The sequence below is a fragment of the Castor canadensis genome, chromosome 8 (assembly GCF_047511655.1).
Source record: "Castor canadensis chromosome 8, mCasCan1.hap1v2, whole genome shotgun sequence".
Lineage (NCBI taxonomy): Eukaryota > Metazoa > Chordata > Mammalia > Rodentia > Castoridae > Castor > Castor canadensis.
Window position 1 is genome coordinate 57,882,587 of NC_133393.1, and position 15,753 is coordinate 57,898,339.

Here is a 15,753-nt window from a genome sequence, read left to right on the forward strand (position 1 = left end):
TTACAAAGACAGACTTACACATTGTTTTCCAAGTTATTTCATGAGAGGAGTAGTTATTTTGTGGATGATGAAAATGTTCAGAAAGTATTGATAGTTTAGATCTATGACCCTCTTTAAAATATTTGCTTCATCATGAGAGAGAGAGAGAGAAAAAGAGAAGAGAGACAGAGACATAGAGAGTGTCTGATGAAGAATAATAATTTTATAAGAAATTACATTGTTACAGTAATTTTCTAACTGTTTCTGAGTATGTTAGAGTGGACAAGGTGCCTCTAAGTGGGAGAGGATGAGGTATAGTGGTCCTCTGGTAACTCTTAGTAAAGCCTATATGCTGTACTTTTGTGGAACTGTGAAAGTAAATGACTCAAAAGACTTGTAACTCTAATGATGGATGTGTTTAAATTCTTTGCTTTTGGTGAAATTAAAGGAGGATCTGGTTGATTGGTCAGCTGATGGATCATAAGAGATTATATAAGATGGTGGATCACCTTGTGATAATTGTTGATAACTCTGAAATACAAAGTATTAAGTCATTGCTATAACACAAATACTTTCATTCTCATTTATGTGAACAGACTATAAAGATGAAAGCTAGGAATAGAACTTATGCTACAGGCTGGCTAACAAAATATAAGATTCAGGCAAGGTAACTGAATGTGAAAAGAAACCAGCTAGTTTCTTTATATTATTAATATGTAACCTTTTATGTTTAAAAGTTATCTTTATACTACTTTTATTATGATGGATTGAATAATTCTGAATTAATTAATTGAAATAGCAGTACAAAAAAATTTACACTTAGAGGCTTACGGTCATGGGAAATTAAAAGAATTGTAATTTAATGGTAGGGCACTTGCCTAGCATGTGCGAAGCTCTGGAACCCATCCCGAGCAAACACATACATGATATGTATATATGTGCATTTTCATTCCAGGGAGATAAGATAACAAATAAATGATGTTTAAACAAAATTAAATAATACATTAAGGAAAAATGCTGAAGGGAAGTAAAATGGAAGTAGGAATTCAAGGAGAGAGGAGGTAAAATGTCTACCATTTAAAGAGGTGCTTGTTTGTGATTGTGCAAATGGAAGATGAGGTGTTTCAAGTTGCTGTGGAGTTCAGATTCAACTGGATACATTTAAAATAGTAATATAACCAGGTGTTGGTGGCTCGCACCTGTAATCTTATCTACTCAGGAGGCAGAAATCAATCAGGAGGGTCATGGTTCGGAGCCAGCCCTGGGCAAATAGTTCACAAGACTCTCTCTCACTCTAAAAAACAAAAACAAAAACAACAACAAAAAAAAACAGGGCTGGCTGAGTGACTCAAGTGGTAGAGTGCCTGCCTCACAAGCATGAGGCCCTGAGTTCAAGCCCCAGTGTTGCCAAAAAACGTACTATTATGGCCATATTTTTGAATACAGTATTTATAGTAAATGGGAAGTTGAATCCTTTCAAGTATTTAAAATTATGATGATAAATTTTAGATAAGAACTTAAATAGATGAGAGAGATGCTTAAGTTTAATGTTCTTTTAGGATATAACATGACGAAAAATAATGATTGTTACTTCTGGCTATAGAGTATGTGGTGCTGCGTCAGAGGCCAGCTTTAATCTAACACCAAAAACAATATTATATTTCTAACATGATTTTTAAGGTACAGTTGAAAATCTGTACTCAGAGAGTGGACCAAGAACAGTTTTAAATTGATGGTTGCAAAGAGGGGATGCATAAAACACAGGCAACTTGGGCATGATACAGCTGATAGAATTTTTCTAAGAAAGAAGCAAATCCCATTAGCAAAATGACCTTTGAAAATGGGTTGCAATAGACTTTTGTGCTAATAAAAAAAAAAAATCTGTGGTAACATAATTAAAGGGGCAAAGAAGTCTGAAAGTTGGGCATTTATTTAGAGAAGAAGGTATTTATATTTGCTAGAGGGAGGTGTAAGGAGGAGGCAAAGAAATTTGACCTTCCAAACAATTTACACTGCAAAGTAAAATAGACTGCTATTTAATTATAGATTTCAGCTCAGGTTTCTAAGGAGGAAGACAGAGAAATAGAAAAAGAGATGTGCTGTATAGATATAAATTATTAAGATGTTGGCATACATAAAAGATGGCGGTGTGATGAGGGAGAGAGTTCCTAGGAAGTATCTCTCCTTTGTTAAACAACAATAAAACTGGGACAATAAGTTATCTCAGGAAGGATGCACAATTTAAATTTTTGAGGTGGGTCTTGGTTAAAACATACCAATTTAAGTATGTATAGACATGTTGATATGGTTAGATGCTTGCTTTATTAATTATTTAATTAACAAATAGGTGGTGAGAGCATACTTGGTTTATCACATTCTACTAGGTCCCAGGGGGATATGTGGGTGGATAGTGGGGTCCCTCCCATAGCTTGCTCACAAGCTCATAGAAAACCAAAGCAAGACACAAATAGATACAAGAAAAATTAATAGGTTGTAACAGCGCTAGAGGAGGGAAGCTTTACTTCCAATTTAAGTTGGTAGTAACAAATGCATTAATTTGCTCAGTCTTTCAACAAGTATTAGAATGCCTGTAACACAGTGATGGTAGAACAGCCACTCTACAGCTGTTCAGTAATAGCTTAGGCAGACCCAGCCTTCCCTCATTTAAGGGCTTCTTAGGGAGGGTTTCCAGACACTGGATTTCTTAGGAAATTTTTATGGTTTTCTGAATCCTGAATCATGAGAAGAAGCAAAGAAATTGGAAAAAGAGAAAAAATTATTTTAATTCTATGAAAAGTAAGACTTCATCACCATAGAGTCATTACTAGTTTGAAGGAGTGTCAAGTTGAAAGCAAGACCAGGAAAAACTGACACACTGAGTTTGAAGATAAAGGCAGTGTTTCCAGATTAGGGACAGGAGGATGTAGAAAAAAAATTAGTTATGTTCGGGCTTATAGTTGTTGCCACATGTTAAGTATACATTCCTGGTCCTGTCTGATGCTAATGGAAGTCATTCTTGCAGCTAAAATAATATCAATAACTCTATAAAATTGTATACTTTATATAAATCCTGAGTGGGATTTCAAAAGTAACACATTTTGAGAGCAAATTAAGTCTTAATAAGCAATTTCCACATGTGGTTCTGTTAGCCTTGCTAGGAGAGCTGCATGTTTATTGCAGGTTGAATATCTCTAGTCTGAAAGTCCAAAATGCTACAAAATTTGTGTAGATATGACATTACAAGTGGACATTCTACACATGACCTTATGTGACAGGTCATGGTCAAAACACAAGCACACTAAAAACAGTGCATAAAATTACCTTCAGGCTGTGTTTGTAAGGTATATATAGAAATATAGATGAAATTTTTTGTTTAGACTTGAGTCCCCTCCCCAAGATATCTCATTATGTACTCCAAAAATCTGAAAAAACTCAAACTGGTCCCAAGCATTTTGGATAAGGATTACTCAGCCTGTTTTGACTTCTATCCAGTTATGTTCACTGATGTTTTTTCAGTGTTTTAACATTTGTTAGCGACTACAGTTCCCACATCTCAGCTACTCCCTTGCTGATGGAGACCTGCAGCTTGAGGCTAAAATACATGCTATCCATTTGCATCTATTTTTCACTTACCATGAATTGGCCAATTGCTTCCTGGACTCCTAACACTACAATTCACTATTTCTTTGTGTGTGTGTGTGGTACTGGGATTTGAACTCAGGACCTCCTACTACTTGAGTCACTCCCTTGAGCCCTCTAGCACTACAATTCAGCTGACATTGTTGTAGCATCAAGTCCAGTGGGCCAACTTAACATTCCATGTCTGCTTCCCTTTGCCTCCCTCTTCTCATTAACTCCAAGCTCCCCATCACTTTATGCCTTCTCTTCCAGAAGACTCCTTATATTGTCCTTACTGCTCTTCTGTGCTCTAACTGGAGTGCATTTTTGTTCCCTTCTTGGCTTAGGTTTCACAGTCCCTAGCCACGAGCTTTCTCAAATCTTCTCTATCTTTTAAATCTCAGATTGCAAAGACAGCCCTTCATAAAGCTTTCCTGGATCCTACAGTCAAAATTAATCCCTTCAGGCTCTCCTGACCCTGATTTCTTCTCTTGTGATGCTTGTGGTTTCCGGGTGTCATACTTAATACCTTCTTCTGACTCCATCAGAGAGGCTGAAGTCCTTGAGGCAGGTGGACCCCTCCAGTGGCAAAGAGAACACACTTGGAAAATCTTGTTAACCAGAGTAAAATACACAATTACTGAACACTGTTATCAACTAAGTGAATCACAGGAAATGGCTGCTCTAACCATAAAGTAGTTGAGGGCAGACCCCTTGTTTTAGACACCTCACCCTTTGCTCCAAAAACTCCAGTTTAGCAGGGGCATGGAGTGGGTATTCTATGGTTTAGGCTGGCAAGGGAACCTATTAGTGTTAGCACCAACATTTCTTTTTCTTTCTTCCTTTCTTCCTTCCTTCCTTCCTTTCTTTCTTTCTTTCTTTTGTTAATAGACATAAACATTTTAATATAATAAATTATATAATATATTAAATTATGTAATAAATATATATGTTATTGGAAGACTCATGGCAATAGTGTATAAGTTGAGGGAATATCGTTAATATGTATATGAATGGCTTGCCACTGACTTACAGGTCTTAAATTTTTTTCTTCTATTTATTTGTGTTTCCTAAAGTTTTTTTTTTATTCATTTATTCACATGTGTCTACATTGTTTGTGTCATTTCTCCCCCCAACCCCCTCGCTTCCAGGTGAAACCTGTTCTGCCCTTACCTCTAATTTTGTTGAAGAGAGGACATAAGCATAATAAGAAAGACAAAGCGTTTTTGCTGGTTTAGTTCAGGGTGGCTATGCAGAGAGATTCCTAGCTTTGCTTCCATGTACAAATGTGTTACAACCCATTCATCTCTTTTACACTGGTCCCTGATCCCCTGCTCGTGTTGACCTCTGTCACTTTAAGGTTTCTGTATTAGTTCCTCTGCAGTGGAGACATCAAACACTTTCATGTTTTGGGTTTCCTACCTATCCCCATTCCTCCAGTATGTGCTCTCCCCTTGTCATGTGACCCAAGTCAAACAACATTACTGTATTTGCCCTAGATCTAAACTCTGCATATGAGAGAGAACATGATTTTTGGTCTTCTGAGCCTGGCTAACCTCACTCAGAATAATGTTCTCTAGTTCCATCCACTTAACTTGCGAATGATAGGATTTCATTCTTCTTCATGGCTGAGTAAATTTCCATTATGTATAAATACCACATAGTCTTGATCCATTGGTCAGTAGTGGGGCATCTTGGCTGTTTCCATAACTTGGCTATTGTGAGTAGTAAATATGGGTGTGCAGGTGCCTTCGGAGAAGCCTGTGTTACATTTCTTTCAGTATATCCCCAGAAGTGAGATTTCTGGATCAAATGGCAGATCTATCTTTAGATTTTTAAGAAGCCTCCAAATTTTTTTCTAGAGTGATTACCACCAACATTTCAACACCCTCTCTAGGCTCCTGCTTGAAGGGGCACTACATTTTTGTGGGTTTTTTTGTTTGTTTGTTTGTTTGTTTGTTTTTTTTGAGACCAGGTCTCACTACATAGCCCAGGCTGGTCTTGAGCTCATGGTTTTTCTGCCTTATCCTGCTGTGGGCTGGGATTAGTGTGCCATCATGTCCTGCTCGGTACATTCTTTATGTCTTGGTACATTCAGCTGGCATGTTCAGCTACTGCTCCCAGATTGGCTGCAGATTGGCAAGCAGTGTTCCAGGATGCCCTTCACACATTAGTTATGCTCCCCTCACTTGTGATTCCTTACTCCAACTTGCTATGCCAAACACCAGCTTGCTAGTCTTGCCATTGGGTGCATCAGTTGTGCTGTAATGAGTGTCCCTCCTCCCCCCTTACTGCAGGCTTACTGGGCTCTCTGTTTAACCTTCTATACTGTTGCTGAGCTGAATGCTGGATGATCACATCGGGGCTTGACACATGACTTGCGCACATTGTTGCTTTACAGACTGATTCTGAGATGGGCCTTGACCCTTTGGGGATACCACATTGTTATTGCCTAGCTCTGTTGAGTCCTGCAGTCTTCCTGATTTGGCACTCAAGTTCCTTATCAATTAATAAATCAACGATCAGTGTGTGGTCCTTGCGGCCACATCAGGCAGTAACTGTCAGCTCTGTGCTGGCAGTGCCATGCTTTGGCCTTGTCCAGACTAGACTAGATTTCTTCTCAGTGTGACTTGCTGTCAGTCTGTATGTGTGTCTATCATTGAATTACTTTAGATTTTTAACTAATAGATGCATAAGGCTACTTAATAAAGTTAATTTAAGATATCATCTATGTAAATTTTCAAGTGAGAAGATTCTGTAAAGCTATATAGGAAAACCCATGTCAGTGTTAAGAGTTCCACCCCCATGATCTGAAAGGAAAAGGACAGGACAGCACCAACATTCATCAGTCTGGTGTGTTATACATGTCATCTGGTTAGTGATAACAATCATCTGAGGTAGAGTGCATCATACCAATTAAAGAGAAAACCAAATCTCAGAAAGATCCCAAAATGGAGTCTCAGTCAGATGGGTGAAGTCTGTTCTGAAGCTGTGGTTGACCTACTCTATGCGTGTGACTTTGCCTCTCCATTATGACTGCCAAGGCTGCTGATTACATGAGGTCATTCAGGGCTCTGTTTCTTGTTATTGTTGATCAATTCTCCAACAACTGTGGACCTCAGGTCCTTTCTGAATTGTGTGATGTTTCCTGCACCTGAAATGTCACCTTACTCATTGCCCTTGTGAATTACTCATCCCAATCTTTGGGACCTTTTCTTGGAAGCATTTAAAAAAACTATAGCATATTTTCCTTTACATTATTTTTCTTGGTTTTTAAAAAATGAAGAGAAATGCACACACATCTTATGCAGTACAATAATACAAAGATTTATGAAGAGTCCCCTGTCTCCCACTGATCTTCTGTTTCAGTCTCCTTCTGAAGTAACACATTTAAAAATAATTTCAAACAAAAATTACGGGTTAGCTGTATGTTCTTTGTCTAGATTCAGTGCTTTTTAGCATTTTGCACATTGGCTATATCATTCTTCTTTCTCCCTCTATATAAAAATATTGTTTGTTTTCTGAAGCACTTGGAGTAGGTTGTATAACTCCTGCCCTTTTACACATTAATGATTTAGGTGCATATTTCCTCAAACTGAGAGCATTATTCATGATTTCTCTTTTAGTGTCCTTTAGTTTGTAACAGTGACTAGTTAGTCTCACTGTCTTTCTATAATATAATTGAAAGATTTTAATGTGATTTAGAATTTATTTTAAAATGTATATAGTTTAAAATGTTTTAAATATATGTATTAGATTGCAGTATATAAATTTATGAATATATTATATATTTTATATAATGCGTATCATGGCTTAGAGTAATAGTATATTAAAATTTGTAACATGTAAATAAAAATAATATGCAGTATATATTATATATAAGTACATATGAATGCATATAAATTGTAAATTTTAATCTTATATGTAGATATACAATGTATGCATATATATATGCATATATATAATATGCCAATAGCATATAAAAATACATATAATGTTACAGATTATAAATTGTAATATAATTAGGAATCATAATATATTGAAATGTACTAAAATATGCTATAAAATAATATTAAATATATATTTATGTTTAATAGTCTATTCATCTCTTTTTAAAAATAGAATGTTCCTTATCTTGAGTTTGTCTGATTTTTTTGATGGTTATACTTCAGTTATATATCCTTGGCTGGAATAATGCATACATGATTATGTTTTTCAGGGATGAAAATTTAATTTTGATTCTCCAGTGAAGATGTAATACAGTGCAACATATTTTCTCCATAGTATAATTATTGTTTTTATTTTCCTAGAGAATAAGTAGCTGGTGAGGAAATACTTTGAAGCCATGCAGATACCAGTACCTTAAAAAACTTTCATACCCTATATTTAGCACCTATTTTTTTTTTGTTTCTTTATTTGTTTTGTGGCATTGGGGATGAATCCAGGTTTCCAGCATGCTAGGCAAGTGCTCTACCACTGAGCTATACCCCCAAACCCTATTGGTATTTTTAATGTTTCTTGCTGTATCCAACCTGTACTTTTCTGGAGGCAAAGTAGTTATTTTCCAACTCCCCTCCTCCCCTCACTTGCATTAATTAGTTCCTTAAAGAAGCAAAAGCTCTCTTTTACCATTCACTTGCTTGCTGGGTGTATGTGTATACTTGTCTATGTATCCATTCATTCATCATCCATACATTATCTATATGGACTCATGTACTTCTATTTTTTAATGGTTTATATTGTCATCATTTATTTTGATATACAAGTTTTCTGACATTCAGTCAGTGGTAGCTCCTTGTCTTTGACTTCTCTGTCCTTCTGACTATCACTTTTTGAACACTTTTTTTTTAACTTTCTGACACGAGAGGATAATCTAACCCTAGATGCATCCCCCTTTTTGAGGAGCGGGTGTTATCTGTAGTGGAGGGAATGGCTTATGGTTAACGCCATGGTGGCTCTGTGCTACCAGGGCATCTTGCTCGAAAGCCTTTCCAGTGATAGAGCTTAGAAATTCCGTCCCTTTAGACACAGATGCAGTGCACATGAACACTTGCATGATATATTCTTAGGTAGCAAACACGAGTTTAATTACTGTCAAAAGTATTGATTCCTTGCCTTATTTTTTCCTCTACTCCATAAATATTCTCTGTTCTTACATACTAGTCCAGTGTCTGACACTCATTTTTGCTCAGACGATTTTTTTTTCGAGTGCTAGAGATCAAACCCAGGGCCTTGCACAGGCTAGGCAAGTGCTCTACCTCTGAGCTAACCTCCAGCCCTCAAAAGATTTTTTTTTAATAAATGAATAAACTTTGATACTATGATTACTTCTCCTTTTGCTTTTTTCCTTCTATAAGCTTATTGTTAAACATATGCTAATCAGAGGTAATCACAGGTGGCTATTCCATATGACAGAATTTGACAAACTTCATTATACCTTTCGTTTATCTAAAAGAAAAACATTTCCATAAGATTTTCTGACAGTAACTTCTGAGTTTTTGATTTCTCATTATGTTACATTTTCCAGGTGGCTGGGATTGTTGGCAGAGCTGATGTGTTAGCATGTCTTCTGTTTCTGCTGGCCTTTCTCTCCTACAATAGGTAAGTATGGCTTAGTGAGAACTTCTGTGATTACAGCCATGCTATACCGTGTAGACTGAGCCTCTGCTTGAAAGAGGGATAAGGCTCTGGACTGTGATGTGCTTAGTAAGCTTCAGGGATAGGAACTTTGTTTTTCCCCAGTACTGGACTGTTTTCTTTTTTGGCCCCATTCTGAATCATATCATACCATTTTAAAAAGACAACTTTCTGCTGGGGCATGTTGGCTCAAGTCTGTAATCCCAGCTACTTGTGAGACAGTCATTGGGAGGACTGCGGTTGAGGCCAGCCCAAGCAAAATATTCTTGAGGATGCACCCCCACCTTTGTCATCTCATCAATGGCTGGGTACAATGGCATCATGCCTGTCATCCCATCTATGTGGAGAAGCACAAATAGGATGATCCTTTCCCAACTGACTTGGTCATAAAGTGAGACCCTGTCTAAAAAATAAGCAAAATGGGCAGATGGCATGGCTTAAGCAGTAGAGCATCTGCCTTAGCAAGCACAGGCCCTAAGTTCAAACCCCAGTATTGCCCAATAGTAATGATGATAATAATAACAACAACCAAAGCAAAAAGGCTGGCAGTGTGGCTCAAATGGTAGTACATCTGCCTAGTAAGCATGAAGTCCTGAATTTAAACTCCATATCCAAAGAAAGGTTACTTAGGACTCCAGGGTCTTGCTTCTTGGTTCCTTGTTCTTGTATGTCTGACTGAGAATGGGATTTGAAATCTCAGCTTTGAGCCAAAATACAGTGCTCTGGTGCACACAGTGCTGTGTTCTATTTGTCTTTGACTTAATTTCTCCTTGTTTTGGTCCCAATTTTTTTCTTTTTATCATTCCTACCAAAATACCTGGGAGCTTAACATAACAAGGCTAAATAAAAGTAGCATTTTCAACTGTAGTTTTCCAATCTTAATCCTTTCATCAAAATACAGAAAATATTTTCTATTACATTGTGCTTATATTCCTAAAGTGTTCAGATTTTCACCTGATTGTGACATATTTGCATAGGGAAAGGGTGGGTTAAGAGAGTGTGAATAGGGGCAGAGGGCTCAGAACATGGCTCAGAAAAGAAGGCAGGCCAACCATGTTATGCTATTTCATGATTCTGGCTAAGGATTTGTGAATCTTGATGTTTGGGTAAGTTCATTGATCTATAATTTTACAAAGCCCAATGATTGAGGGACACTGTTCCAAACCAGTGTTTCTGAAATTGGAGTTTTGGACCCAAAGTTCAAACCCCTGGAATTCCACAGGCCAGGTCTGGCCAAATGCCCCTATACGCCAAATAAAGAGGCATGGTGAAGGCAGAGAAAGGAGGTTTATTACACTGCTTGGGTCATGCCATGGGAAGAGTCAGAGTAAGCACTCAGCCCATCTTCAGCTGTCTTTGGGGTTATAGACATGAGCTATAGGTTTAAGTAGACAAGGAACTGGGGAGCAAGAGACAACAGGTGTACATAGTTAAACAGTTCCTGTCACAGGTGTGACCTTGTTTGTCATTATGTCAGTCCTCGTTCTGGGAGAGGTTCTGGGAGTTGTTTTCTAGAGTCAGGTAGATAGTCTATCCTGAGAGGCCTTAGTGTTGATAGTTAGGTCCCTTGTCATGAAGATGTCATTGATCATTTCTGAAATCCAAGATGATTGCACAGTGACTGCAAAGAGAATGGCTTAAAGCAAAGACAGATACAAAATGGAGGCAGGGATGCCATGCTTTTTTCCTGGTTTTAGTTAATTCATGGGCCTGAGTAAGGAGTCAGTGTTTTTTAGCAAAAGCAGTTTAAGCACTTCGTACAGTTCTTAATTAGGAATACTTTCCTTCTTCCCTCCTGTTGTATAGTAGTTACTTTTGCATAGCTGTGACCAAAATACCTTAGAAAACAACTTAATAGACTTATTTTGACTCATGGTTTCAGAGGGTTCAGTCTGTGTCCATTTGGTCCTGAGTGCTTGGGCAGAGCATCGTGTCATCAGGACCATGTGGAGGAGGAGGCTGTTCACCTCATGGGTGACAGGAAGGAGAGGAAAGCAGTAGCAGAAAAGGGCCAAAGCAAGATATAGTGTCTCCAAGGACAGGCTCCCAGTGGCCTACTTCAAGTATGTCCCACCTCCTACCTCTTACTACCTCTCATTCATGCTATCATGTTATGAATCCATCAATGGATTAATCCTTATGATTTTTATGATATTAATCCATTTGATGACATTAATCCATTTTGATTGTGATTTTATGATTACTAATCCTTTACAATGAAATCACCAGGGCTAGAGCCCTCATAGACACACCCAAAGGTACTTTTTACTCATCTTCTAGGTGTTTCCTAATCCAATCAAGTTGACAGTCAAGATTAACCATCACACCTAGCCACCAATCCCGCATTCCCTCTAGGAACACTTGGCCATGTCTAGAGGTATTTTTGGTTGTCACCACTGAAGAGGTGCTACTGGCATCTGCTGGGTAGAGGCCAAGAATGGTGCTAAATAAACACCCTACAATGCATGGGGCAGGCCCTATGACAAAGAATTATGTGGCAGAAAAATGCTGGTAGCTGAGACTGAGAAATGCTGTTGCAAATCAATTTAGAACTTGGATCATGAATGAAAAGAATTAAGTCCCATGAAGTTTGTTTTAAATAGTGTTCCCTTTTCTTAGCACAGTATTTGTCTTTAGGTGCTGGCTTTGTGATCTCTCACTGCATTCATAATCATACAAACCTTTTTGTGAAATCTTAAAACTTAAGCTCAAATTTAACCATTAATCATTTCCCGTTTACTCTGGTGTAGACCAGAAGCAATCACTTGAACTTAAACCTCTTTCCTTGGCCTTTTCTGTGTGGTTGATTAGCCTTGCAGCATGTCCACACCTCTCTAGTCACGGCCACATTATACAGGTTGGGCGAGCACTCCCTGCTCACCTTTGACATTAAATCTGTAGACCAACTGCAGAGAAAAATGCGTATCTACTGTGAATTTTGCATAAATAATCTTATGGATTTTTTCTAGGGAGGAGATGATATCACAAGTGTGGAAGCATTGACTTTCACTTCAAAGGAGTAGGAGGCAATGGGTATGGCACCTGCTGAAGAGGCAGTGCTTTTTTTGTGACCAATTCTATTTTGTAAGGTAGAAAATAGCACTGCAGAGATTTTGAAAATTTCTGTTTGAAATTAAACTGAGGAAATGTAAACATTACCCAATACATGTTCATGGAAAATAAATGTAAAAATGTAGATTAGTCAAAAGAAAAGAAGAAAAACCTTTTCTTTTGATCACAGACAGAAATGCTATCATATTTTGTCATATCTTCCCTGGCTATTTTGTGTGCAGAGGCATATAAAAGTGCTTCGCTTTGATGATGATGCTAAAAGCTCCACATGTAATAAGGTATTTATTCAACACATTCCTACAACACTGCATTCATTCCCATCTCTTGCTCTGTTACCCTGTTCCTTAACTGTAGAGCTAGGATTTGAACTAGGAAATCTGGCTCCAGAGTTTATGCATATTGTTTACTAACCTGTATTGTTCACTTAAAATATGTTCACTTAAATGTCTTTCCATCTCACTAAATATATTTCTTTGGTAGCATTTTAAATGGCTTTTTAGTGATCATTGGTTACATATCTTATTTTACCATCATTTGCATATAGTATAATTTAAGTACCAAATTTAGTATTAGGCATTTTTCCAACTTAGCAGTTTTAAATAATTACATGATGAATGCCCTTGAATAAATCTTTGCTCACCTATTTAATTGCTGAGGATACAACAAAACTGATACTAAGATTATATATTTAAGAGGTAATATTTTTTAGTGACCACATTTCTTGGGTTAAGAGAATGTCGAACATGTTTTCCAGGAGCCTGGGTCGGTGTTGTGCTGGGGAGTGTTTCCCTCCCACGGCTTCTCCGTTCTTCTTGCTGCTCAGTTTGCTTCTGGGGACCTGTGCAATGCTGGTGAAAGAGACGGGCATCACAGTGTTTGGAGTTTGCTTGGTTTATGACCTCTTTTCCCTCTCCAGCAAGCAAGAGAAGTCGTAAGTCATTTTCAGGTTTTTATGTCAAGCACTGGCTAGGCAGTAAAGAATTACTGAAAATGATAGTTTCCAAGTTTTCACTGAAAATAAATAGAAGTATATGCTTAGTTACAAAATAATCTCACCTTAGGCTGTAATAAAATAAGCAAGACTTGTTTCATTAGGATAAGTGCTTTATACTTATCTTCACATTCAATAAGAACTATAAAGTTGAAGAGCTCCAAATTTGGAATTAAAAGGTATATTATCTGTGAGTTTATGCTGCTGGGTTGTTTTGGTTGCATACTGCTGAGAAAATCTTAATCCACACAGAGAAGTGGTTGCAAATTGTAACATTTATTAACAGCTTACATGAATCTCTGAATTCAAATGAGTGTTACCCATCAAAGAGCAAGGCTGATTTGAAGCCCACTTGCTTGTTCTAGTCATGATGTTATCTAAGAGTTTAGGAAGTGCCTATTGGAATTTCACAAGCAGCCAGTCTAAGCCACACATGAGTACTTCATGTTCTTCCCAAGTTAAAGAAAAAGCCAGTATTTAGCAGCCCATTTTCATCTAACAAATATAAGACATGTTTGTTTTATTCTGTGGGTGATAGATGATAAGAATAAGGCATGTTAAAAATTTAAGCACATACTATAATTTTCTTCTATCAAATCCATAATTACTAATAATTTTGCATCAGACCCTGTTTTTTGGTAATTATAAGGTCCTTACTTTTGAGCTTTTTAATAATGTGGCTGATGTATTGTCCTGCCTTGTCAAATGAAGAATTTTATTTTTTAAAAAAATCCTATCTTTTTTATCCCATCTCCTATCTCTTTATGCTTCTTGACATAAAGATCTAAGCAGAGCTATTGAGTGGCAACAATCTGGAATGTGTCATTAAGTACTGATCACCTTTCTGCCTTGAGAGAGTGACACTTAGAGAGAATTTAAATATAATTTAATACTTTGGGATTTTTTTTGTACTTTCTTTTTTTGGTGCTGGGATCCAACCCAGGGCCTTGCACATTCTAGCCAAGTGCTCTACCACTGAGCTACATTCCAGGCCTAGTTTAATGCTTTGGGATATCTAGAAATCTCACTGGAAAGGGCCCAGTTATCACTTTGAGTCAAGCTCAGGTGAAAAGAACCCCGTCAGTCAGAGGACATCCCTTGGCTTATATGGGGATGCCTTTTCTTGGGTCCTCTCAATCCATGGAAGTAATTACATTGCATGTCTTACTTTTAGAGAACAACCTACAAATCCCAATGTCTTTCCTCTTTGCCTCACTGACTCCAGATGCACCCTTAAGGGCTGGTGGTGTGGCTCAAGCAGATGTGCCCTCAAGGTGGTCCAGCCCAGTGCTGTTTCAATGTCATCTCCTTGGATCTTGGGACTCTGCATTCCACTGTTGTCTACCTTTCTTTCTCTCTCCTCTTCCTGCCACTGTTGAACCAGGCTTTTCTCAAGGGGGATAGCAGTCTTTTAATTCTTTAGTGTCTTTCTTAACCTTCGCCACACTAAACTGTCAGAAGTTCCATGGAATGAATAATAATACTGCTGATGGTAGTTTAGAAGTCACACAGCTCATTTTTTAGAAAATTATAGCCTTCACAACCAACAGCACTATAAAAGTGGAGGTGTTCATTCTTCCTTCATCCTTTTATCCACCCCATAGCTTATTCTGTGTCTGGACAAGAACAAGACAGATGAAGTTTCTTCATTTAGAGAGCATAGAGGTGTTGTAGAAGACTCACAGAAGCAGCCACACGAGTAATTGATTACACTTGTGAAAAATGGTAGGCAGGAACTGAGAGCATCTAACAGGGATGCTTGGCCCAAAATGGTTAATTTCCCTTGAGTACCTGCTGTGTGCTCGGTACTTTGTCTGCCATTTGCTCACAACAACTGTCACCTGCACAACAGAGAAGACAGGCTCAGGAAAGAAAGACCTCACCACACTCACTCAGGCCAACTGCAGCCAGGATTCGGATCCTCATCTGTGTGGCCCTAGAGCTGTGAAATTACCCTTGAGCACCAATGTTCCTATGGAAGGAACACAGGACAGTGACTTGAGAGAGTACACAAATGTCTGCTGCTCAGGCACCTTGAGGCTTTTATACCAGTTTAGCGTTCTGAGCGTTTTTGAAGGTTGGAGCCCCCATTTTTTGGGCAGTATTGGGGATTGAACTTGGGCCTCAAACTTGCTAGGCAAGTGCTTTTCCACTTGAGCCACTCCTCCCCGGCCCATCCCCAGGCCTTTCACTTTTACTTTATTTTTCAGGGTCTTGTGTTTTTGCCTAGACCAGCCTTGCACCCACAATCCTTCTACCTCTGGCTTCAGATCATAAACCCCTTTGAGAATTTCACAAAGTTGTGCTCCCAGACACACACACACACAAAACTGCACAAACACTACACTCTCTGTATTTGCTCATTTAGAATGAACATCTTAGTACCTGGTGGTGGTTCTCAAGACCTTTCCTCATGTGACTCAGGCAGCAGGGAAGAAGCAGTCCTTGAAATAGGT

The 15,753-nt window shown here is 38.1% G+C and overlaps 1 protein-coding gene across 3 annotated transcripts in view; it reads left to right on the forward strand.

Moving 5' to 3' along the window:
* Nucleotides 1-15,753, forward strand: part of Tmtc1 (transmembrane O-mannosyltransferase targeting cadherins 1) — a 253,495-nt gene that overhangs the window by 14,900 nt on the left and 222,842 nt on the right. For all 3 annotated transcript variants that reach the window (XM_074083024.1, XM_020179962.2, XM_020179959.2), the window contains exons 3-4: nucleotides 9,125-9,198; nucleotides 13,061-13,237. In XM_074083024.1, coding sequence (XP_073939125.1) covers nucleotides 9,125-9,198; nucleotides 13,061-13,237 — 251 coding nt within the window. The remainder of the gene's footprint in view (nucleotides 1-9,124; nucleotides 9,199-13,060; nucleotides 13,238-15,753) is intronic.